Raw genomic sequence first — 25,239 nt, forward strand, 5'->3', positions numbered from 1 at the left:
AATTAGTTTTTTTCCTGCCGGCAATGCTGCGCATGCGCGTTGGAGCGTTCGCGCACGCGCAGTGTGAAAAAACCATTGGCACTTGGCCATTTTTGTAGTTCTTTGTAGCTGTTTAATTTTTGAACATTTTTTAATAAAAGCACATTCACATCAGTACTGAGGCTACCCTTCTCACTGTCTCCTTCCCCTCCCTCCCCTCCGCGGCGGCAACAAACCGCTGTCTCCTTCCCCTCCCTCCCCTCCACGGCAACAAACGGCGGTTTCCTCCCCCTCCCTCCCCTCCACGGCAACAAACCGCTGTCTCCTTCCCCTCCCTCCCCTCCACGGCAACAAATGGCGGTTTCCTCCCCCTCCCTCCCCTCCACGGCAACAAACCGCTGTCTCCTTCCCCTCCCTCCCCTCCACGGCAACAAATGGCGGTTTCCTCCCCCTCCCTCCCCTCCACGGCAACAAACTGCTGTCTCCTTCCCCTCCCTCCCCTCCACGGCAACAAACCGCTGTCTCCTTCCCCTCCCTCCCCTCCACAGCAACAAACCGCTGTCTCCTTCCCCTCCCTCCCCTCCACGGCAACAAACCGCTGTCTCCTCCCCCTCCCTCCCCTCCACAGCAACAAACCGCTGTCTCCTTCCCCTCCGCGGCAACAAACGGCTGTCTCCTTCCCCACCCCCCGCGGGAATGAACGATGGCTAAAGCACTTTCACACAGGTAGGAAGATGGTTTATTTAATCTTTTCTTTGCTTATAAATGTTTATTCAGGTTGGATTTATTTGTATAATATTTGTAGAAGTATAAATAAGTATTGATTGTAGAATTTAATGACTTCCCTTCCCCCCCCCCCTCCCTCCCCCCCACCACCTCGTTCTGGACGCCTAATTTGTAACCTGCGCCTGATTTTTTTAATGTGTCGAACAGGTTTTTTCAGTTCTACAAAAATCTTCACTTGCTCCATTCTACTTTAGTTTGGAGTACGTTTACACTGTGGAAACTTTGAAATCAGGCGTCAGTGGCCGGACACGCCCCCTTTTGAAGAAAAAATTCTGTTCCAAACTAGAACTGTTCTACCTCACTAGAACTGCAAAAAAAAAAAATGTGGAGAATTGCGATTTCTAAGATAGTCCGTTCTCCACCAGTTGCTCCTAAAAATCAGGCGCAAATCATATGGAAACTTGGGCCCATAATGTCAACTTTTTCCCATTCTTTTTGCCTATGTAAACATGTGCAGTCTGAACCCAGATTATATGATCTGGCCACTGGGTTCTCACAGTTCTCTCAAAATTGTTTTCAGAATTTTTCTTTCTGACATTTTTATCCTCAGTAACTCAAATTTTGCAACTTGCAAAATATAGGTTTAAACATGGCTGGATTTTCAGCTAATTTGCATCTCGTTTAGCACCTGGACAGGGCACATAAACAATTTTATTTGCCGCAAAATGAGGCGCACAAGATTTTACGCCCAGGCGGAACTTTCGGCAATGGTTTTGCGACGGCACTAAATCTTAGTGTCCGCTCGGTGTTTTCACCATTTGGATGATGTAAATCATCGTGCATCGCTGCGCTAGCGCCCCGGTCAGAACTTTCGGCCATATCGCCCGATTTAGCGTCCGCCTGGGAACCCACCAGCAAAAAGCAGTCACACCCCCGGGTACACCAGGCGCTAATGACACCATCTTGTAAACTGAGAAGAAAGTCAGAGTTCTGAGTGATTAAAAGCATTGGGAGAATGTTAGCAGCAGCCTCGCGGGTCACGAACCGGACCGCACTCCGCAGGGTGAAATTTACAGGGGAGGTGCAAGCCGCCATTTTAAGTTTTCAGCTAACTTACTGTCCCAGCCTTGGAGCGGCCTTTCGCGGGGTCGCAGCGATGGTGCAGCCCAACACTCCGTTTTGGTGCTGGGCTGCGGCCACGGCACTCCACATCCCCGGTGGCCTAGTGGAGACCCCTGAAACCCCTGCAGAGCTCGCAGCGTGCCCTCCCCTTTAAAGGAAGGGAAGAGGCCTTGGATCGCGTCAGCGCTATGCAGCGAGGCCGTGTAGCACTCTGACTTTCGCCCAGGTAGCGCCCCCGTGCCGGCCCCGACAGGAAGTGGAGTGCCCAGCATTCCATTCCACTTCCTGTCGAGGCGGTGATCCCAATTTAGGTCACAGGGCGGGACTTCTGCGCCGGGCACAGGAAGTCCTGCCTCACAAAGGTTATCGCCCCCAAATGGGATGTTCCCGAATTTTGCCCCCCTGATTTCTCAGGATACGTTAGTACTATTCTGTCAGCTGATCAAGGGAATATTGTTTTTTTTAAGCTTCTAGCAGCTTTGGCACTAAAGCTTTTCAAAATTACTTTTTAAAAAGGTAGAGGACAAATTTAAAAAGCTTTACTGAGGTGAAATTCAGTTTGTATGAGAAAACATAACAGCTTTCTAATTACGCACACAAACATTAGAAAGAGAAAAAGAGAGAGACTAGGGTTAGAATGAGAGGGGTGAGAGAAAGAGAGACGGGGTCAGAGAGGGACAATGAAGGGAAGAAAGAATGTGTTTTCATTTAAAGTTACTTTAGTTTTTTTTTTAAAGTTGAATTTTGAAGCCAACTGATTATCTTACCTGTGTTTTGTTCATAGTTGGAAAAGGGCAATGCTCATAGCGTATATCTGTGAGACAAAGATTATAATTTCTAACATCTGTGGGACAGCAGGGAAGAGAGAGACATACATTAAGAGAAAGGCAAACGGACAATTTATTTCCTCATTCTAACTTGATTTAAAAAAAACAAGTTGAATTTTAAAAGCAAACAAAGCCTCTTTGACAGAAACAGGTAGGAGAGGAGAGGGTAGGTGGGGAAGGGGAAGAGTGAAACTGGTTTTGGATCAGGGGGCCTCTGGCCACTTGCCACCCACCCTTGAGGGAGCGAGTGGGAGTATTGATTGGAGGGTTATGGGTGGGATGAGTGAAGGGGTAGTGGTAGGATGATGTAATCGCACCTGCAGATTTAGTTTTTTTAATTTAAATGAGATCAGTACTTGCACCACTATAAAATAGTGATTTTCTAAAGTTCTTCTTTGAGTAACTTATTTACCTGTCGAAAAGGACTTCAAAATTATCAGATTCCAGCTGTACACTAGTTTAGCATTCTGTTCCTGTAAATCGCAGTTTTCATTTTTAAAACTTAAAACTGATACTTGGATAACTTCTTTTTAGTTTTTGTATTTGCTCCATCTGTCTGGCTTTGCACCTGCAATCAAAGGAGAGCTGCAGGGCCCACTCCCAAGCCGGCAGCAGTGAATTTAGTAGTTGGCTGCCAGGATGCAGCAAGGACTATGCTTCATGACTCTGTCCTCCAATTTCCACTTGTTTCCTTCTGAGGCACATCTGTACTTGGAGTCTCCCAGCTTATTGTGGCTTAGATCAGAAACTGAGCAGGACTTGAATCTATATCCATACCTACTCCATGGCTCTGGTTATTAGTGTGTTTGTAATGTGTAATTTGCAATTCTGCAGTCTGTTCTGTCTTGGCTTGCATTGTAGATGAATACAGTGTTTAATTTTGGGGATTTTTTTTTATTGTAATGTTCTAGTGTGAAAACCTGGTTAAATCTTCAGAGGCTAATTCACCTGCTCATGAAGAGTTTGAGCAGATGCTGCTGATTTCACACTATTATGCCACTCGTGCAGGGTCACTGGGAGTCAACCAGCTGGTAAGCGTATGTACAGTTTGACTACTCTAATATAGAGTGTCTATCAACGGTTTACATATCACTAGATCCTGGCATAGATGGACTGGTCTTTTTTGTTACATTGATTAAAAGGTGACTTTTCATTAGTTAAAGGTGATAAATAGTTACTGGATTATTAGACAGTGCTATGTTGCATTCCACTGTGCTGTGTACGTGCTACTTTGTTGTTAAATAATTTGGCTTGTACCAGTGCAATTGTTCAGTAAGAAAGGTCACTTTGAACCTAGGTGGTCGGGTTCTCTGTCTTTGTAACCAAGTTAGCAATTGTCAGTGCATTATCTATCGTAGAAGTGGCATTTATAAATTAACAAAGAATCCAATTATCAGTCTGGTACAATTTTTGCTTTTCGGAATGGCAATTTAATATTTTCTATGCTCTTGATGTATTCTGAAACAGAACATTGCAATGTTTTCAACAATGAAATACAAATGAAAAATTGTTTTGTTTACAGGCAAAGTCTGGTCACTTGTGTTGGGCAAGAGACATGTTTACAGTAATTGGACTTTTTAAAATCTATTAATCTGTTACATGTTTAAACATTTTAAACGATTCTTAATTTCAGGACATGGTTGCAGCAAAATTATCCATCTCTTTGCTGCGGCACACGGATATCATCCCAGCTGACAAAGCATTTTATGAGGCTGGCATGACAGCAAAGGTATATATTCTGTCTTCACCTTTGATTTTACTTTTAATGGAGATATCAGTATATTGTAGGGTTGCTGCACATCAACTGTGCTGTTAATGAGTTTTAAAAATAAAGCTGGAAAGTACTAGATATGTTAAAATTCCTCATGACAGATTCTGTAGAAAAGCTTATACTCTTAGAGCAAAAACAGCCCATTAGTTTCTTCTCAATTCTGTTAATTTTCCAACAAACTAAAGTAATGGTATGTCACTATTAAATTCAGTTAGGAGCTGTAGGTTAAGAAAATGAAGATTGATTTACCCCCACAAATAAACTTTATTTAGCATTCAGGCTAGTTTTGGGAAATTTGGCTGAACATTTGTGCCTACTGTACATAACTGACCTTATCTCAAAAGTAATCTTGTAGGCTTTAAAGTACTTTGGGACGTCCTGAGAACATAATAAGGCACTATATAAAGGCAAGTTATTTTTTTCCGAGGAAGTTTATTTTTAACATTTCCTTCAATGTGGAAGAACCTTAGCTTGAGGCCATAATCATTAGTATGAGCACTATAATTTAATTAAGATTGTGTAATTTGGTTACATTTAAAAATTCACTGGGGTTCAGAACTGTTACATCTGTAATACTGTTTTTGATACAACTGTCTTAACAATTTAAGATCAAGGATCAACAACCAGTAATTATTCAGGTCTCAAACAGATGTGAGGTGGGGAATTTTTATTTTTAGTAAGTTGGAAGGAGAAACTGTGAGAAACTATAGAACTAAAATAAGATTTAATGAAAACACATTCAGATTTCCTTCTTGATCCTCAGTCACTCAAAAAAACCCTTCCCTGGTCAGTCGTGGGATCATCACAAAATGAAATACAACCAAAGAACAAATATCTACTTTTAACTCTTCAACTTTATAGAAATACAGAACTTTCAGGAACATGAATTTCTGCTACAAAGTAGTCAAGATTTGGGGTAATAAAACACCTAAAGGGCTGATGTATAGAACTTAAATAGTAAGGCTTTATTTTGCATGTGTTATTTTTATTCAGCAACTGATGGAAATTTGAACAACTTTGTATTTCTGTCAATTCATAGCACTACAGCAACAACACCTTGTATTTATATAGTGCCTTTAACGTAGTGAAACATCCCAAGGTGCTTCACAGGAGTATTATGAGATAAAACATTTGACACCGAGCCGCATAAGTAGAAATTAGTGCAGGTGACCAAAACCTTAGTCAAAGAGGTATGTTTTAAGGAGCGCCTTGAAGGAGGAAAGAGAGGCGGAGAGGTTTAGGCAGGGAGTTCCAGAGCTTGGGGCCTTGGCAACAGAAGGCATGGCCACCAATGGTTGAGTGATTATAATCGGGGATGCTCAAGGGGGCAGAATTAGAGGAGCGCAGATATCTCAAGGGGGTTGTGGGGCCTGAGGAGATTACAGAAATAGGGAAGGGCAAGGCTATGGAGGGATTTGAAAATAAGGATGAGAATTTTGAAATCGGGGCGTTGCTTAACCGAAAGCCAATGTTAGTCAACGAGCACAGGGGTGATGGGCGAGCGGGACTTGGTGCGAGTTAGGACACGGGCAGCAATGTTTTGGATCACCTCCAGTTTATATAGGGTAGAATGTGGGAGGCCAGCCAGGGGTGTGTTGGAATAGTCAAGTCTAGAGGTGACAAAAGCAATGGATGAGCTGAGCCAAGGGCGGAGACGGGCGAAGTTACGGAGGTGGAAATAGGCGGTCTTAGATATGCTGCGGATATGTGGTCAGAAGCTCAAATCAGGGTCAAATATGACACCAAGGTTGCGAACAGTCTGGTTGAGCCTAAGACAGAAGTTGGGGAGAGGGATGGAGTCAGTGGCTAGGGAACGGAGTTTGTGACGGGGACCGAAAACAATGGCTTCGGTCTTCCCAATATTCAATTGGAGAACATTTCTGCTCATCCAGAACAGGATGTCGGACAAGCAGTCTGACAATTTAGAGACTGTGGAGGTGTCGAGAAAAGTGGTAGTGAGCTAGAGCTTGGGTGTCTTCAGCATACACATGGAAACTAATGCTGTGTTTTTGGATGATGTCACCAAGGGGAAACATATAGATGAGAAATAGAAGGGGGCCAAGGATAGATCCTTGGGAGACAGCAGAGCTAACAATGTGGGAGCATACAATGTGGGGGCCGGAAGAGTGATTCTCTGGCTACAATTAGATAAGAATGGAACCGGGCAAGTGCAGTCCCAACCAGCTGGACGATGGTGGAGGGGTGTTGGAGAAGGTTAGTGATCAACTGTGTCAAAGGCTGCAGACAAGTCAAGAAGGATGAGGAGAGATGGTTTGCCTTCATCACAGAAACAACACGGATGTACGATGCCTGACCTGGAGGTGGGGGGGGTTGCTTCTGCTGAAAGTGGTAGTTGGTGCCTCCTGTGCCCGATTTGTGACTTTGATGAGAGCCATTTCGGTACTGTGGCAGACGCGGAAACGGGATTGGAGAGATTCAAACATGGAATTGCGGGAAAAATGGACACGTATTTGAGAGGTGATAACACGTTCAAGGACTTTGGAGAGGAAAGGGAGGTTGGAGATGAGACGGTAGTTTGCAAGGATGGAGGATTTGAGGGTTGGATTTTTGAGGAGAGGGGTGATGACAGCAGATTTGAGGGAGAGGGGGACAGTGCCTGAGAGAGAACCGTTAACAATGTCAGCTAGCATAGGAGCCAGAAAAGGAAGTTGGGTGGTCAGCAGTTTGGTGAGAGAGAATAGGGTCAAGGGAGCAGGAAGTGGGTCTCGTGGACAGGATAAACTCAGAAAACTCATGAGGAAAGGCAAGGGGCTTCTTTAGAGGATGTTTGGCCCGGTGGGCTAGGGAAAAGAAAGGGAAGAGGCAGAGCGGCCGAATGGATGGTCTCGATCTTAGAGACAAAGAAGTCCATGAGCTCCTCCCACTAATTGTCGAGGTGAGGGTGGAGACTGGGGAGTGGGGTTTAAAAAGATGGTTAGCAGTGGAAAATAGAAGCCAAGATTTATCTTTACATTCCAGAGTGATTCTGGAATAGTGAGCGATTTTGGCAGACTAAAACTGATCCTAGCTCAATGATTTATTGCTGCAGCAGATTGGATGTGGGGCTGAGACAGCCCTGTGAATTTAATGGCAGCCAGTCTCTGGAGCAAGAATAGAAGATGACATCCATGCAATTTTGGTTACTTAGCAGCTATGCTTCAGTGAACTAAAAGATCATATTTTTCCATAATAAAACAGGCAATTGGATGGGAGAATATGGCTTTTATATTCCTGAATCGTTTCCTGGATCTTAGTGATGTAAGTGCTCCAATCTTCTAATTTCAATTTGTTATGATAATTGTGGATTTTTTTAAAAAGCTTTCTCTGCAAGACAGAAAATGTAAGAGGAAAGAAGTGACATTTAAAGCATTACCTTTGTAAACCTAATATTTGTATTCCCAACATTATTTTCTGACAGTGAATTTATTTGGCCGTTCCAGTGGACGACTGACGTAATGGCCAGAAGCTGTGCCGGGACCTGGGTGCACCAGGTCCCGGCCTTGCATTGGATTTTCCAGTGGCCTTGTTTGGTGATGAAACCTTCGTCCACCCAATGAGGCTACTGACACAGAGGGGGTGCGGCCAAGAGTGGAAACCCCTTCAGTAAGGCCTAGCATATGGTTAGAGGCCAGTATACCAACTGAAATGAGGTATACTGGTCACCTGAAGGGTGCAAAGTGGACATGCCCAGGGGAGAGGTCAGGTGGGGCGATCGTGGGGAATTTTTAAAAATAAAATGTTTTACATTGCATCGGGCATAGGAGACCACTTTCAACAAAAGCGACCCCCCCCACCCACCCCCCCAGGTCAGGCATCGTACAGCTGTGTTTCTGGATCTTTGGCGGGGGAGTTCCTGGAAGCTCCTCCCCTTGATACTGTGAGCTTTGATGATGTGAACAGCTGAGTTCCATGGCGGCCACAATCTGAGCATAGCTGCCCAGATCACACCTAACTTATTTTACAGAATTCACGATCTCATAAGGTTTGAGTTAATTCATTCATTCATTATAATAATTAGGCATAACTTAATTTGTGCAAGCAAGTTAACCTGTTGACTTACTTAAACACATGTAAAATGAGGTAACAATGTTGCTCATATGTATCTTTGGTACTTACTCAGATCGCCCTCCCATCCCTGCTTTTGAAATCCCTCCCCATCAGCCTTCTGTGTCCCACTTGAGAATAGATCAATTTTACACAGCAAGGGATGTTGGGACAATCCTGTTCCCTAATAACATTGTTTCACCTCCAGTGAGATGGAGACCAAGGAAGCTTTGATGTTTTCAGACCAGCAAATTGGGTGCGATAGGGTGTCGCCAATCTGGTTATTCTGTTGCTCCTGATAACTGCTCAAGTAAAATTACTTTTTTTTTTAATTAAAAACTGGATCACAAGAAAATTAAGCCTGGAGCAAATCGGCATGAAGGCCATTGGGATTTTCCGGGATCCTACCCCTTTCATTCCATCTGGTTTTAAACTCTGTTTAGTAAATAACTGCTGCTGGGTTACCATTAAGACTGAGTGGTCAGTAGTTATTAAAATTGCTTGGTGGTGCATTAATATTAACTGGCCTTGTTCTCTCCTTAAAGATGCACTACAAATATTGCACACTGCACCTTATACTGCAGAGTGATGGGGCAGTGGGGAATTGTGCGTGGTACTGGTAACCTAAAATGGCAAAAACGAAATTGAGTGCAGAATATGATGAAAACATTTATTCTGATTAGAATATCATTCAGGTGTTTTTTGTGTGCAGGTATGAATGACCCTACTGTCTCTCTACTAGGCACATCTGTGTTGAGAAGACAGCTAGGTGACCTCCGCTCAGGCCTCGATCAGTACCCCTTTGAACGAGCCTCCTGGAGAAGATTAATTCTCTAATTTTTCCCTCTTGCCGTAGACAAATACTTGCCTTCCATCTAGCATAAATCCCACAGTCACAGGGTTAAGAATTGGAACTGACTAATGCAGGGATTGAACTAGCATTCCCAGCACCATGATATTGTGCATCTACCCTCCAACAAGCTGCACCATCTTGTCACCCTTAATAGTGCTCAGTATTAAAGCCTCCCCATGACTAGAATAAATCTGTTATTTGATTGCTTTTAAAATTAGACATTAAATATACTTCAAAAAGTTTAATGTAGGAAATTATAACATGGAGTCAATCGGCCATGTAAACCAAATAGTCTTCAAAGTGCTGACTAAAGATTATCGTAATGTTCTCTACATCTTCTGTTTACAGGCGATTGAGGAAGGGAATCTTGATGCACTTGATCATTCTGATTTTCAAGATACAGATATTCCATTTGAAATACCTGTCCCTGTAAAACAGCACATTTCAGTAAGTTCCAAAAGGAAATGTCACAGGTCTGTGTATTATGTGTTGTGGCCATTGTCAATAATATCACGTGATTCCAAATTTGAATATCAAATCTGAATTTGGGATTTGAATTTCTTAATGGAGTGTTGCTTTTCGAGTGCAGTCTTAGTTTGTTTTTGAATCACAACAGCACTGTTCAAAAGCCCCTAAATTGAATTGTATTTGAAATAGCTGACATATAATTTTAGATAAATTGGGGAATATAAAGGTTTACAGTGGCTCCATTTGGACTTTGAAATATCTTCATTGATGGAAAGTGAATGTCTCTGGCCTCTATGACACCACTGAGATTATTTGTAATTTTTTATACCTGTAGATGTTCTCAGTGGCTCCTATCCATACACAATTATGCCATTAACATGTTTTCACATTACCTGGCTCATCTGGTGCTTATATGTATTGCAGTCTTTGAACTTTCATAACTCTTATCTAAATTAATATTCTCCTAATTATGTGTTAGTCTTTCTTTACTACAGTTGCTGATTAATAATGGGAATATGTTCTAAATGGAGCTACCAAGGAGTGTTCATTCAAGCTTGAGATCACTTCTGTAACTCTTGGGGCAATAGCTAACTTATACTACAGGCTGAAAGTTTGTGATTTATTTTAATATATTTTCTCATTGAAGTCTCACCAGAAGTTCAAGTGATAGTTTATTTATTCATTCATGAGAGTGGACGTTATCAGCAAGGCCAGCATTTATTGCCCATCCCTAATTGTCCTTGAGAAGGTAGTGGTGGAGCCGCTGCCTTAAATACAACTGAGTGGCTTGCTAGGCCAATTCAGAAGGGAGTTAAGAGTCAACTATATTGCTGTGGGTTGGGAGTCACCCATAGGTCAGACCGTGTAAGAACAGCAGATTTCTTAAAGGACATTAGTGAACCCAGATGGGTTTTTACGACAATCCAGTAGTTTCATGGTCAGCATTACTGATGCTAGCTTTTTATTCCAGATTTATTTAATTGAATTTAAATTCCCGAGCTGCCATGGTGGGATTTGAACTCATGGTCATTAGTCCAGACCTCTGGATTACCAGTCCAGTAACATAACCACTATGCTACCATAGCCATAAAGTATTGGTAAGAATGTTATTCCTTGTAGATTTTTCAAAAATGGAAACCATTTATTAAAAAAAATGTAATGGCCTGATGTTCTGAGATAACTGAGGCTGATCAGAAACAAATGCTGAGGCTTTCTGAACTCCTTTTCTGAGCAGTAGTTTTGTTTAAGCTTAACTTGTTTCATTTCACAGTTCCTTGCATAGCAATGCAGTTAAAGTTTTTTTTTCAGGATGATAAGCGTGAGGAAATTAGGGACTGGGTTCTCACTGTGTCTATGGACCAGCGAGTTGAACAGATCCTACCAACAGATGAACGAGACACTTACGAAGCCTCTTTAATGGCTGTAAATACTGGGATTCGTTCTCTTCCTTGTATAATAACAGGTGATGAATATTTTATGTTAAGTACAACTGGGGGTTAATTATTTACCTACTCTTCATCCATTTAAGCAGTCCTCGGCCGATTATAACCTGGGTTAAAAGCATGGTCATTGTCTATTCTGTCAATATTGTCTTAACCCGTACTGTACCAGTATGGTATTTGGGCTTAGAGACCTTACTTGGTCACATAACTTGCTGATACTGTCTAGGTGTAAACATGAAAAGTAACCACTTGGGAAAGCTGCGAGACGGATGCCAGTGCCAACGGAAGGTTCACCAGCAAGAGTTACTAGGTGCTAAATTGGATTCAGTAGCACCCATTTTTTGGTGTGCTAGGGTTCCAACCTGGCATCCACAGCACCCGTGCACTTCTGTTGCGAAGCACGCTGGAAGTCCATCATGACATCAGACGCCAGGGCTGCCATTTTGGAGGTCCACGCTGGTGTAGTGGTATGCTGCATGCTGCACAACCGTGCAATCTTGAGGGAGCAGCCCTTGCTACCACCTATAAGGTGAGGAGCAGGAGCACGAGGTAGTGGTGGTGGAGGAGGAGGAGTTGGCAGACGAGGAAAAGGAAGGGAGGCTGCAACCTAGATAGTCCCTTTCTGCCCGGGCTGGAAGTAAAGAACTAATTCAAGTGACCAGTAACCATAACCCCAACTCCCCAGTCACCAACAGTCCCACACTCCTTATCTTCTCTCTGGCACCGACCATCTCTCTGGTACTGGCCATTACATTGTCCTCTTGGCCATAATGCAAAAATAAAAGCCAACACAAAATACACATTCTAAACCAAATTTATAAAATAAATCATGCCATATTGCTTACAAAATTAAACTAATCACCCTTGTGCATTTCCTTAGTGCTGCCTTCCATGTGCCTTTGCCTGCCCGAGTGCTCCTATGAAGTGCTACCCCAGTAACTTCAACGTGGCTGGTGGAAGGCTGCTGAATTTCAGTGGGGGAGATGGCAGATGGCCTTGGAGGACAGCCTCGAGCAGCTCTGAGCCTTGAAGGCCCGGATTTAGACTGCACCAGCAGTCTGGGCTGGCTGGCTGACAGGCAACAGCAAGGGCACTGGCATGGGTGGGACCACGAATGCTGTCATCCTGAGAGAGGACAGCAGGTTCATGCTCAGTGGAGCCACTGCCACTCCCACAGGGTGGCGCCTGAGCAATCCTAGTAATCTGTTGGAGGACAGATGGCTGGACTACTGTGACACCCTGGAAGTCCCTTTGAACACTGGTCTCCATAGCTATGATGGCAGCAATCTGAGCTTACATGGCAGCAAGCTGAGATTGCATGACAGCAGTCTGAGCTTCCACTGGAACACTCAGACTTTTGGTGGAAGCTGCTTCTGATGCATTGGAAACTAAGACATCAACCATCAGACGCTGCATCATTGTTGGTTCCACACACATGGTGATGGAGTTGGCCACTAGTTCCAAGCTGGTACGGTTGGGTTCCAAGCTCTGCTCAAAGTCCTGTGCTCGGTGGCTACCAGATTCCTCCATGCTCCTGGACATTGCAGGCTTTCTGACAGGATTCCCAATGCAGCAAGTATTTTGTTCTTTAAACCCATCAGCCTTTTTCTGTGACCTTGCCCATTGAAGTCCTCATCTGAGACCTCTGCAGCAGAACTCATGTGCAACCTTGCCCTTCTGCGAGCTGGCACCTGCATTATCCTTGCCCCCTGCCATGGCTGCAGCGTATTTGTGCCCGGTGCCTCACCACATGCAGATCCTGCCTCTATGCTATCCTCTAAGATACGTGCAGTGTCAGTATCTAAGCTGGTGGCTGCGAGTGTGAAATAAAGTGACAGCGTGTCTTCATCATCACTATGTTCTGGGTCTTCCTCCATTGCCTGGGCAGGTTGAAGTTCTTGAATATCTGAAAGGCAAAAGGGACATGGATAAGGTTGTAGTGCAATGTTCACTTTAATTTCTTTTTGGCCCGCGTCGTCCTTTTAACAGGCTGCGGGTGTCATTCAAAATTCCGCGCAGGGGCGGTTTTTCTATTTAAAAACCTGCTGACTGGCTGCACGGAACCTGCAGAGCGCTGTGCAGCCATGCAGCTTAAAGGGAACATTGTTGTGATGAGCGAGATGGAAAAGTAAGAAATGCACGCTTACACCATCTGCAGCTTGTACATCAGAAGGGATTGTGGGATGAGGGGGAAGTGGGATGTGAGAAAGACACTTGGATATGAGGAAATCATCATCTCCAATGGATTCAGCCCCGTCTGTGTCCATGGCCTCAGCATGGTCCTTCCCATAATGGCCACCACCATCTCCTCTGTGGGGGTTAGAACATGCAGGCGCACCTCTCCCTCCTCCTGTTAGTTCCTGCTGATTCCAGTTGTGCGCCACCTTCTCCTGCAAGAGAGAGGAAATTATGCCATTGAGTGTTGTGCAATATGTTTGGGTGATTTGGCTGTCTTGGTTGTGTGTGCAAGGTGTGAGGCTTGTGACAGTGCTAAGTATGTGAGGGTGAGGTGAAGCATACAAATGTTGGGTATGAGTCTTGATTGATAGAGATTGTTGGTAGGTGAGTGATGGGGGTGTGGTGAATTGAGCAGTGACTAAGGTTAGTGGTGCAGTTGGTAGGATATAGCATTTGAAGATGCATTCATTGATCTTGACCACTCCTAATGAGGGTGAGGCCATTAAACTTCTTGCATCATGGCATCCAGGTCCTTGGGGCTAAACTCTTGGCATTGACCTCTACGGCTATCTGTTCCCAGTGCCTTCTCATCGTGTGTCTGTAGGACCTCCTGCCGCCCTGCTGATTCAGGACACCTCTCCTCCACCAAGACCTTCAGTGCAGCGTCCAAAAACCTTTGTGCCGTTCTTCCCTGGTCAGCCATTGTTGATTGTGGCACAGCACTATTCCCCATGATCTCAGTAGCAGCCAGAATGCACCTTCCCTTTAAGCGGTGCTCGCCAGCTTTAAGCGGTGCAGACTAGGTTTAAGTAGTACTAGCAAGTAACGCTATTGGGCCCCCTGCTGATGCGTGCAGGCAGTGTAGTTAGGGCTAGCTGCATACAGAAATCATTACAGTGAGCCGGCAGCATGAAGTTGGCATGCTGCCTGCATTACACTGAATGGGCGAGGGTATTCGAGCATTGCGATCCCTGCACCCGTTTTTAGGGGCTGTCCAATATAGCCCCCAGTATCTTTTATAGAGATGGGAAGAAAACTGGGAGAAGAAAAAAAGAGGAAGAGGGGAGAAAACGGAGTTTAAAAAAAAAAGAGCAAGGTAAGCTTGGTTAGCTTGGATGATGTGGAATCCATATGGGTAGAGCTGCAGAACACCAAAGGGCAAAAAACATTAGTGGGAGTTGTGTACAGACCTCCAAACAGTAGTAGTGATGTTGGGGAGGGCATCAAACAGGAAATTAGGGGTGCATGCAATAAGGGTGCAGCAGTTATAATGGGTGACTTTAATATGCACATAGATTGGGCTAACCAAATTGGAAGCAATACGGTGGAGGAGGATTTCCTGGAGTGCATAAGGGATGGTTTTCTAGACCAATATGTCAAGGAACCAACTAGGGGGGAGGCCATCTTAGACTGGGTGTTGTGTAATGAGAGAGGATTAATTAGCAATCTCGTTGTGCGAGACCCCTTGGGGAAGAGTGACCATAATATGGTGAACTTCTGCATTAGGATGGAGAATGAAACAGTTAATTCAGAGACCATGGTCCAGAACTTAAAGAAGGGTAACTTTGAAGGTATGAGGCGTGAATTGGTAGGATTGATTGACGAATGATACTTAAAGGGTTGACTGTGGATGGGCAATGGCAGACATTTAAGAGACCGCATGGATGAACAACAACAATTGTACATTCCTGTCTGGCGTAAAAATAAAAAAGCGAAGGTGGCTCAACCGTGGCTATAAAGGGAAATCAGGGATAGTATTAAAGCCAAGGAAGTGGCATACAAATTGGCCAGAAATAGCAGCGAACCCGGAGACTGGGAGAAATTTAGAACTCAGCAGAGGAATAAAAAGGGTTTGATTAGGGCAGGGAAAATGGAGTACGAGAAGAAGCTTGCAGGGAACATTAAGACGGATTGCAAAAGTTTCTATAGATATGTAAAGAGAAAAAGGTTAGTAAAGACAAACGTAGGTCCCCTACAGTCAGAATCAGGGGAAGTTATAACTGGGAACAAAGAAACGGCGGACCAATTGAACAAGTACTTTGGTTCGGTATTCACTAAGGAGGACACTAACAACCTTCCGGATATAAGAGGGGTCAGAGGGTCTAGTAAGGAGGAGGAACTGAGGGAAATCCTTATTAGTTAGGAAATTGTGTTGGGGAAATTGATGGGATTGAAGGCCGATAAATTCCCAGGGCCTGATGGACTGCATCCCAGAGTACTTAAGGAGGTGGCCTTGGAAATAGCGGATGCATTGACAGTCATTTTCCAACATTCCATTGACTCTGGATCAGTTCCTATCGAGTGGAGGGTAGCCAATGTAACCCCACTTTTTAAAAAAGGAGGGAGAGAGAAAACAGGGAATTATAGACCGATCAGCCTGATATCGGTAGTGGGTAAGATGATGGAATCAATTATTAAGAATGTCATAGCAGCATATTTGGAAAGAGGTGACATGATAGGTCCAAGTCAGCATGGATTTGTGAAAGGGAAATCATGCTTGACAAATCTTCTGGAATTTTTTGAGGATGTTTCCAGTAGAGTGGACAAGGGAGAACCAGTTGATGTGGTATATTTGGACTTTCAGAAGGCTTTCGACAAGGTCCCACACAAGAGATTAATGTGCAAAGTTAAAGCACATGGGATTGGGGGTAGTGTGCTGACATGGATTGAGAACTGGTTGTCAGACAGGAAGCAAAGAATAGGAGTAAATGGGTACTTTTCAGAATGGCAGGCGGTGACTAGTGGGGTACCGCAAGGTTCTATGCTGGGGCCCCAGCTGTTTACACTGTACATTAATGATTTAGACGAGGGGATTAAATGTAGTATCTCCAAATTTGTGGATGATACTAAGTTAGGTGGCAGTGTGAGCTGCGAGGAGGATGCTATGAGGCTGCAGAGCGACTTGGATAGGTTAGGTGAGTGGGCAAATGCATGGCAGATGAAGTATAATGTGGATAAATGTGAGGTTATCCACTTTGGTGGTAAAAACAGAGCGACAGACTATTATCTGAATGGTGACAGATTAGGAAAAGGGGAGGTGCAACGAGACCTGGGTGTCATGGTACATCAGTCATTGAAGGTTGGCATGCAGGTACAGCAGGCGGTTAAGAAAGCAAATGGCATGTTGGCCTTCATAGCGAGGGGATTTGAGTACAGGGGCAGGGAGGTGTTGCTACAGTTGTACAGGGCCTTGGTGAGGCCACACCTGGAGTATTGTGTACAGTTTTGGTCTCCTAACCTGAGGAAGGACATTCTTGCTATTGAGGGAGTGCAGCGAAGGTTCACCAAACTGATTTCCGGGATGGCGGGACTGACCTATCAAGAAAGACTGGATCAACTGGGCTTGTATTCACTGGAGTTCAGAAGAATGAGAGGGGACCTCATAGAAACGATTAAAATTCTGACTGGTTTAGACAGGTTAGATGCAGGAAGAATGTTCCCAATGTTGGGGAAGTCCAGAACCAGGAGTCACAGTCTAAGGATAAGGGGTAAGTCATTTAGCACCGAGATGAGGAGAAACTTCTTCACCCAGAGAGTGGTGAACCTGTGGAATTCTCTACCACAGAAAGTTGTTGAGGCTAATTCACTAAATATATTCAAAAAGGAGTTGGATGTAGTCCTTACTATTAGGGGGATCAAGGGGTATGGCGAGAAAGCAGGAATGAGGTACTGAAGTTGCATGTTCAGCCATGAACTCATTGAATGGCGGTGCAGGCTAGAATGGCCGAATGGCCTACTCCTGCACCTATTTTCTATGTTTCTATGTAATGGCCCATATTGTGCTGGAGTGGGGCATCTGTTAGTTGGACTTGTTCATGCACGTTTAGGTTTTAACATTTTTTACCCACAAAGTTGCTGGAAATGCGAGGGCAACGGGGCATCTCAGTTCCTTGGTGAACAATGGGACAAACAGTTTGTCTCCTTAACCAATCAGATTGAAGGATTGTGAAAAGAATAGCACAAGGAAGTGTAAGTTAGAGTGGTGAATTCAAGGTCAAATCAAGTACAGAAAGAAATAAAAAGGGGACAAGAAAGTTTGGATTAGGAGAGAGAGAGAGAAGAAAGAGACAGAAAGGAAAAGTAAGAAAAAATTTAAAAATTTAAAATTGACATTTTTAAAATCTAAAACAATTCACAGCTTGAAGGAATGAAACTCCACTTTTAATTGTTCACTTTCTGGACGAGAGGTTGATTGGCAGTCATTAACAATTATCATGTAGTTTAAAGTGCTGCTAATTACTAGACTTAAATTTCCGTGGCACGTTTAATGGGCAATTAAAGTGCAAATGCAGCAACTTCATGAAAATCACAGGGAAGTTAAGGGCGAGATGCCGTTTTCGTGAAGCTAACAGCAGAATAGCACAAATCGGCCAGCAACTTGTGGTGATTCGCAGTTCACAGTGTATCTCTTCCTTGCCACAAGTTGCTGGTCGATTTGCAAATTAATAACGGCGTACGTCGTTCACACTTATTTTGTTAAGAAAAGTCTGGGCCAATGTTTTTTTTAGGAACGGATTAAGGAGGCGAGAGGGATCAGCAAAACAATTCACAAAGCTTTATGTTCTTGGAGATTTATATGTAGTTGGTTACCTCCCATGGGAAACTGAGCAAGTTGAGCAGAGGGATTGGGCCTAAATGGATTTTTCATGTTTCATGCTTTCTTATGTTCTCAAGATTCAATTAAAATCAGTCTCATCTGCATGTGTAAAGCTGTTGGAGGGGGAGGAATTACCTGGATCTGTCAACCAAAAATGTACAGGGGAAGAATGATCCATGTCTGTTGATGAATATCAATGCAAAGTGAACAGTATGATGACTTGAATTAATTAAATTTACCATATTCTTGTCCTTGGGCGCTAACTTCTTTGTGCCTACAGTAATGATAGCAGACATCTTCCTCTTGCTCTGGCCAGAAGTACTTGTGTGCCTATGCCTTTAATGTATCTCTCCTTATGCCTCCTTTCTGGGAAGTGGTGACTCTACTCAGTTTTCGGTCCAACACTGCCAGTTCCCAGGTATACCATAGAATCATAGAATGGTTACAGCACGGAAGAAGTCCATTCAACCCGTCGAGCCTGTGCCGACTCTCAGCTCGTCCCACTCCACTGCCCTTTTCCTGTAGCCCTGCAATTTTTTTCCCTGCAGATACTTATCCAACTCCCTTTTGAAAGATAAGATTGAGCCTGCCTCCACCACCCCCCTCCAGGCAGTGCATTCCAGAACCCAATCACTCACTGCGTAAAAACGTTCTTTCTTAAATCGTCTTTAGTTCTTTTGGCAATCACTTTAAATCTGTGTCCTCTGGTTCTCTACCTTCTGCCAATGGGAACAGTTTCTCTCTATCTACTCTGTCCAGACCCCTCATGATTTTGAACGCCTCTATCAAATCTCGTCTCAATCTTCTTTGCTCCAAGCAGAATAACCCCAGCTTCTTCAGTCTATCCATGTAACTGAAGTCCCTCATCCTGGAATCATTCTCGTAAATTTTATCTGCACCTTCCCTAAGGCCTTCACGTCTTTCCTTAAGTGTGGTGCCCAGAATTGGACACAGTACTCCAGTTAGGGCTGAACCAATGTTTTATACAGGTTCATCATAACTTCCTTGCTTTTGTATTCTATACTTCTATTTATGAAGCCCAGGATACCATAAGCCTTTTTAATTGCTTTCTCAACCTGCCCTTCCACGATTTATGCACACAAAACCCCAGGTCTCTCAGTTCATGCACCCTCTTTAGGATTGTACCATTTACTTTATATGTCCTTTCCTCATTCTTTCTACCAAAATCTCTCACTTCACACTTTTCTGCGTTAAATGTCACCTGCCACGTGTCCACCCATTTCACCAGCCTGTCTGTCTTTCTGAAGTCTATCACACTCCTCCTCACTGTTCGCTATACTTCCAAGTTTTGTATCATCTGCAAATTTTGAAATTGTGCCCTATACACCCACGTCCAAGTCATTAATATATATCCAGAAAAGCAGTGGTCCTAGAACCGACCCCTGGGGAACACCACTCTGTATACCTTCCTCCAATCCGAAAAAAAACGTTCACCACTACTCCTTGTCACTTATCCATGCTGTCAATATCCCTTTTATTCCATGGGCTTCAACTTTGCTGGCAAGTCTATTATGTGGCACTTTGTCGAACCACCCAAGTATACCTTTTTTTTGTGTACATTTGGTCTGGGAGGTAACACAACAGAGTCTGCTGCTATACTCTGAGAACCTGGGCTTTTTAAAAATTCTATCTTTGCTCAGCGATATAGAGGCTAGTTGTAGTGGCTTGATGCCATCCTGGCTGAGATCAGCCAGCTCATCAGAGACCAGTAATTGAACCTATGACCTTTCTGCTCTAAATGGCTCAGTACCACACCACACAGCGCATATAGCCACTGTGTCTTTGGAGATTTATACAGAAATAATATTTATGACTAAAAACCCAAGGGAATGTTGGACTCTTTTGCCCCTATATACATCATCATCTATCTACAAACAGATTACCTCAAAAAGTAAGCTCATCCATTTTCACATACAGCGTTACCATTTCTTTTATGACTACTTAGGTTATCCAGTGCTTCGTAACAAAATTGAATTCAAAAAACCTGGAAAAGCAGCAAACAAAGATGACTGGAACAAATTTCTCATGGCAGTAAAAGTAAGTAATTGCACAAAGTTTCATGGTATTCAAGTTATGTTGAAAGTTGTCCCAGAAGCAGTAGTTATCATAAAACGTGAAGTGAGACTGAAGATTTTGAAATAGTCATAATGCAGTTTATATTAATTCAGTTCCTGTTCTCCAGACAGGATGAAATTAAATAAAACATAATCTTGTCTTGGTAATTAGGCTGCTGTACATGGTTAATTCAGGAGAGAGCAATTGTTCGGCTAAACAATAGAACAAATGTTTCAGCCAATAGCAGCTCTCCCAGGAAGTACATATTTGACCTCTTCAGGGGTAGTGACTGTTTATCGTGAGTTCCTAAATCTGATGTTTCCACTTCTACAATTATATGGGGAGTATATTGTACTTGTACAAAAGTTGAATTGGAGGCAAAATCATTTGTGCAGATAGTTACGAGGAAATATTTACAATGGTTAACCAGTCACATTTAAACATCCTGATTTATGTATAGGGCAATGGTGGGTAATCCATTTTAATTTATAATTATCAAATATTTTATTTCATCTCCATAGACAACTCATAGTCCTGAATGCCAAGATGTTTTGAAGTTTGTCAGTCAGTGGTGTGGAGGCCTCCCCAGTGCTAGCTTCTCCTTCCAATGAAGAACACTGATAAATGATCATCTGTTCTCAAACTATATTTTGTGTATTTCTATTTTATGGTGAATGCTTAGCTTAATATGACCGAAAAGTCTGCTTCATTATTCTCTTCCATTCTGAGGACTTGTATTTATTTGCAGAATTGCCTTATAAATAAAACTTTTAAAAACAAAACTGCATACCATTGGCTTTTTGAATCTGTGCAATATTGTGCTATTACAAAATACCTGTACTTAATATGTCTTTGGATATGTACGTAAACGATCATTATATAGAATTTTTCAGGTAATGTTTATTTTGAGGTGACAGACATTGGAGCTGGGAAGTGAATCACTTTTAATTTCTGTTATCCTATTTTGTGCCGCAAGGGACAACCTCCGAATAACACGCATTACAGTACCTGTCTGATTTTTTTTTTTCATTCATTGCCCATGTTATCTTAAGAATTCTCTGATTAAGACTGCTGAACTGTGCAGTTTTTTCTGTGGCTCAGTAACATAGAGTGACCATATTTTCTCAGCTGAATTCGGGGACATGCAGGATGGGAGTACAGCAAAGTACCCAAGACGCGTTTCAAGAAAACCAGCGTGACTACTTTGTTGCTTCTGTTAGTAGAAAACTCATAGAGACGCCATTGTCACTTCACACCGAATCTCAAATCTTGCGTGTGTACTGGCAATATCTCTACTCATCCCCAAGTACCCTAACTTTTAATTTCTCAATTTTAAATCTGTTCCAAACAGACAGATTTTCCATATAAGGTGTGAAAAACACTCTGTCTCAGAAGGTTTCAGAAGCCTCTTTCCGGTGGAAGAATTTAGAGCTTGCCTTTCACATAAAAACACACGATGCACCATACTAATCTCTGAGGTAAAGTAAATCCACTCACTCACCGTGCCTCTGGCTTCTCTCGCACATTTTAAAGGTTCCGCCCTCTGACCAGTAACTATTGGCTGAAACACTGGGTCAGGTGACTCCATCCCCCAGAGTGCAGTGTGGCCCGAACTATCGATGGGGCCTTTTCTCTGCCCACGCTGCATTGTGGGAAGGCTTTGCCACCATTATGGCCTCCATTCAACCGGTTATTAGCATCCGTTCCTCAGCTCAAACCAGGAGCGAACGAGATGAAAAGCCCAACCCCCCCCCCCCACCAAAACTGTTTCTGTACATTCATGTTTTTTTAAAAACAGCAAAAATTGAATTTTTCCAATTTATCCAAAAATAAAGTTAAAATCCAACTCTTGCTGCCCAGCGAAGCAATGAATATGGCTCGATTTGGGAACAACTTTCCTGAACTCGGGACTCTTCCGGTGACATTGTTTGCCCGGGAACAAAGGGCTAGTCTTTCCACTTCACATCGCCCATCTAAGGCACATTTTTGGCCCAAAACGGACCTCTATCGCCCATTTTGAGCAAAAAGTGGAAACTAGGCCCAAATTATCGCCGGAAAAATAGGCCCCCAAGTTTCCACTTTGATCGCTGAGATGATCGCCCAAATGATCGCCCACACAAGGCCCATCCCAAGTTTCAGCACTTGGCATGCACTTCGCTGGGCCGATGCAAGGCCTGAAAGAGTGCTCAAAAATAGTTGCTTTTTCAGGGCCTTGGAGAGGGAAATGGGCACTATGGACGCCATTTTTAGCCTCTGAGGAAAGGTGGAGAATTGTTCTGAGTTATTTAGAGAGTAAAATTGATGCAAATTGGACTCAGAAATTTGGGTCAGGGAATATAAATAGGTATTATCACCTTATTTATGCATATATTTGAATTATTTATTAAATAGCTTTTACATAGTGAAGTTATTTAATATTCCGTGGGGAAACAGAATAAACAAACAAATCTGCATGAAGAACTGTACGTTGTAAAACTTATGTAAGTAAGAGAGAAGATTCAAAAATTGTAGAAATTTTTTAATTTTTATTAACCAACAAAGAACTATTGAACAACACCCTCCCTCCAACAACCCCCCCCCCCCCCGCACCAACCCACCCTTCCCTCAAAATCCCCAAAACGTTACAAGAAGAAGTGAACATTTTACAGAACAAGTGGCCATTTCAGTTACGATAACAAGTGGCCATTTCGGTTATGATAACAAGTGACCATTTCAGTGATGATAACAAGTGACCATTTCAGTGATGATAACAAATGGCCATTTCAGTCATGCCAACAAGTGACCATTTCAGTGATGATAACAAGTGACCATTTCAGTCATGCCAACAAGTCACCATTTCAGTCATAACAAGTGACCATTTCAGTCATGATAACAAGTCACCATTTCAGTCATGCCAACAAGTGACCATTTCAGTCATGCCAACAAGTGACCATTTCAGTCATGACAACAAGTGACCATTTCAGTCATGATAACAAATGATCATTTCAGTGATGATAACAAGTCACCATTATAGTGATGATAACAAGTGGCCATTTCAGTCATGCCAACAAGTGGCCATTTCAGTCATGCCAACAAGTGACCATTTCAGAAAGAATGGAAAGGGAACAGTTAAGTAATAACAAGTGAACATTTAACTATTGAATACAATTGGCCAATTTAGTAACAACAATAACCAGAGTATAATAAATTGGTAATAACAAGTGAACATTTAACTATTGAATACAATTGGCCAATTTAGTAACAATAACAATAACCAGAGTATAATAAATTGGTAATAACAAGTGAACATTTTAAAACAGGTGTACTATAGAGAAGCACTCCCCCCTCCCTACCTGCAGCCACGTTTCCCTCCAGATCCTATCCCACCTCGTGTTCGCATCCCACCGCCCATTTTGGTCTACGCAGACCGACACCAAGACGCCGTGTAGAGTGGGAGGTCAAGACTTCCTGCCGTGGTGGAGGTGACGGAGAGGAAGCGGAAGCCTGAGGCTCCACTTCCGAGTCCGGAGGAACTGTGCCCTCCGTACTCGCTTGCGTGCTAGGGTTATCACTGCGAGCAGACACGACACCTTGGGGTGCAGCGCCGTGTCCAGCCAGCAACGCATGGCATTGATAAACAACGTTTAACAATTCAAATCATTACGTTACAATTTTTCTCCAACGGAAAACATTGCAATGCTTTCCATTACCCCATATGCACAAGTGATCACAAGGTTTAACATGACCTCATTCGAAGATCTATAGTACATCACAATTGTATATCAGATTATATTATAATTGCATAACATTACATGTGTAACTACGCTATTTTCAATATTTAATAATGATTCACACATTGCACAATGCACATTTTTCATTACTCACAATGCACATTTCTCATTACTCACATGTATTAAGGATGGGTTTGGCCACACCACGGGATGTGACCGAACGGATTTCTGGGCCCACCAAAGACACCACGAGCTCCTCGTACTGGCTTAGTGTGTGCATCATGGCAGCACCTCCACCCTTCTGTAAATGATACGATAACATTGCATGGCATAAACAAATGGATCAGGCAATTTAAGACACTGAAGACATTTAAGATTGACAGATTTAAATGCTCTATTACAAATTAGCATTATGTTGCATATTTCGCACTACAACATTTAACTTTATGCTGGGTTGCGTAAAATTTAGTTATGTTTAAATGTAACCCAATAACATTGCAGATTTTAGTTACTATTTAGATTATTAAATAATACATAAATATAAATTTCAACTTACTCTCGCAGCTGCCAGTAGGCTGCTCCACCGCTTGCGGCATTGGTCCGGTGTGCGCGTTTCATTGGAGGCTGATGTGACTACGTTGGCTATTTCGGACCAAATCCTGTGATATGCACAGGGTGGAGGTTTCCCCTGCCCACCCCGTGTCAGATCCTCCCACCTGGAGCTGACAGCATTTACGAGGGCCTCATTTGCCTCTTCGCTGAAGGGTTCGGCCCTTCCCTTTCCTGCACCTTCCTCCATTCTTTAAATTTATCTGTAATTTGGATAAGACTTTCTGACCTGCTTCCTTTCTCCTCTCTCTCTCTCTCTCTCTCTCTCTTTCTCTCCCAGACCCACCCAGAGCTTCTGAGCATGTGTGATGACCCCTGACCTCTCAAAACGCAGGAAGAAGCATCAACCTGAAAAAAAAATCAACCTGCAAATGCGCAGTAATGCGTTGCTAGGGAAGCTTTTTTTTTTCATTCACTTCCGTTTTCTTTGGGCGATCAGGAGATTGCCGAGAAATGACCGCCCATTTGATATCGCTGGGCTGAAGCCGAGTGGAAAATTGCAAAAAAAAAAAAAAATGGGCCTTGAGCCGGCGATCAGCACAGGCGATAGGTCCCACATTGCTGGAACAAGGCCCATTTTTTTGGGCCTTAGCTTGAAAGTGGAAAGTCTAGCCCAAAGTATCTAATTCGGGGACTGTCCCAGGAAAACAGGGACTAATGGTCAGCCTACATTAACAGCTAAGATCTGCGTTGATGTTGGCCGAACTCATTTCATGCAAGACCTTTATAGGGAGTAAAAAAAACATTTTCATCCTATTAGGCTCGACGGATTCAGACCCAGATCCCAGAAGTGAGGACAGTGTTCTCCCTTAATATATGAAGCAATTCACTACTTCT

General features: G+C 43.2%; 1 protein-coding gene across 3 annotated transcripts in view; it reads left to right on the forward strand.

Annotated features, from left to right (window-relative positions):
- ift172 (intraflagellar transport 172) overlaps window positions 1–20,865 on the forward strand; it is a 159,311-nt gene extending 138,446 nt beyond the window's left edge. For 2 of the 3 annotated variants that reach the window (XM_070885161.1, XM_070885163.1), the window contains 7 exons: window positions 3,566–3,685; window positions 4,288–4,383; window positions 7,624–7,683; window positions 9,671–9,769; window positions 11,099–11,252; window positions 19,974–20,065; window positions 20,605–20,865. In XM_070885161.1, coding sequence (XP_070741262.1) covers window positions 3,566–3,685; window positions 4,288–4,383; window positions 7,624–7,683; window positions 9,671–9,769; window positions 11,099–11,252; window positions 19,974–20,065; window positions 20,605–20,694 — 711 coding nt within the window. In that variant the 3' untranslated portion in view covers window positions 20,695–20,865. The remainder of the gene's footprint in view (window positions 1–3,565; window positions 3,686–4,287; window positions 4,384–7,623; window positions 7,684–9,670; window positions 9,770–11,098; window positions 11,253–19,973; window positions 20,066–20,604) is intronic. The other variant, XM_070885162.1, reaches the window with a different exon arrangement.
- Window positions 20,866–25,239: the final 4,374 nt, after the last annotated feature.

The sequence above is a fragment of the Pristiophorus japonicus genome, chromosome 7 (genome assembly GCF_044704955.1).
Source record: "Pristiophorus japonicus isolate sPriJap1 chromosome 7, sPriJap1.hap1, whole genome shotgun sequence".
Taxonomy (NCBI): Eukaryota; Metazoa; Chordata; class Chondrichthyes; family Pristiophoridae; genus Pristiophorus; species Pristiophorus japonicus.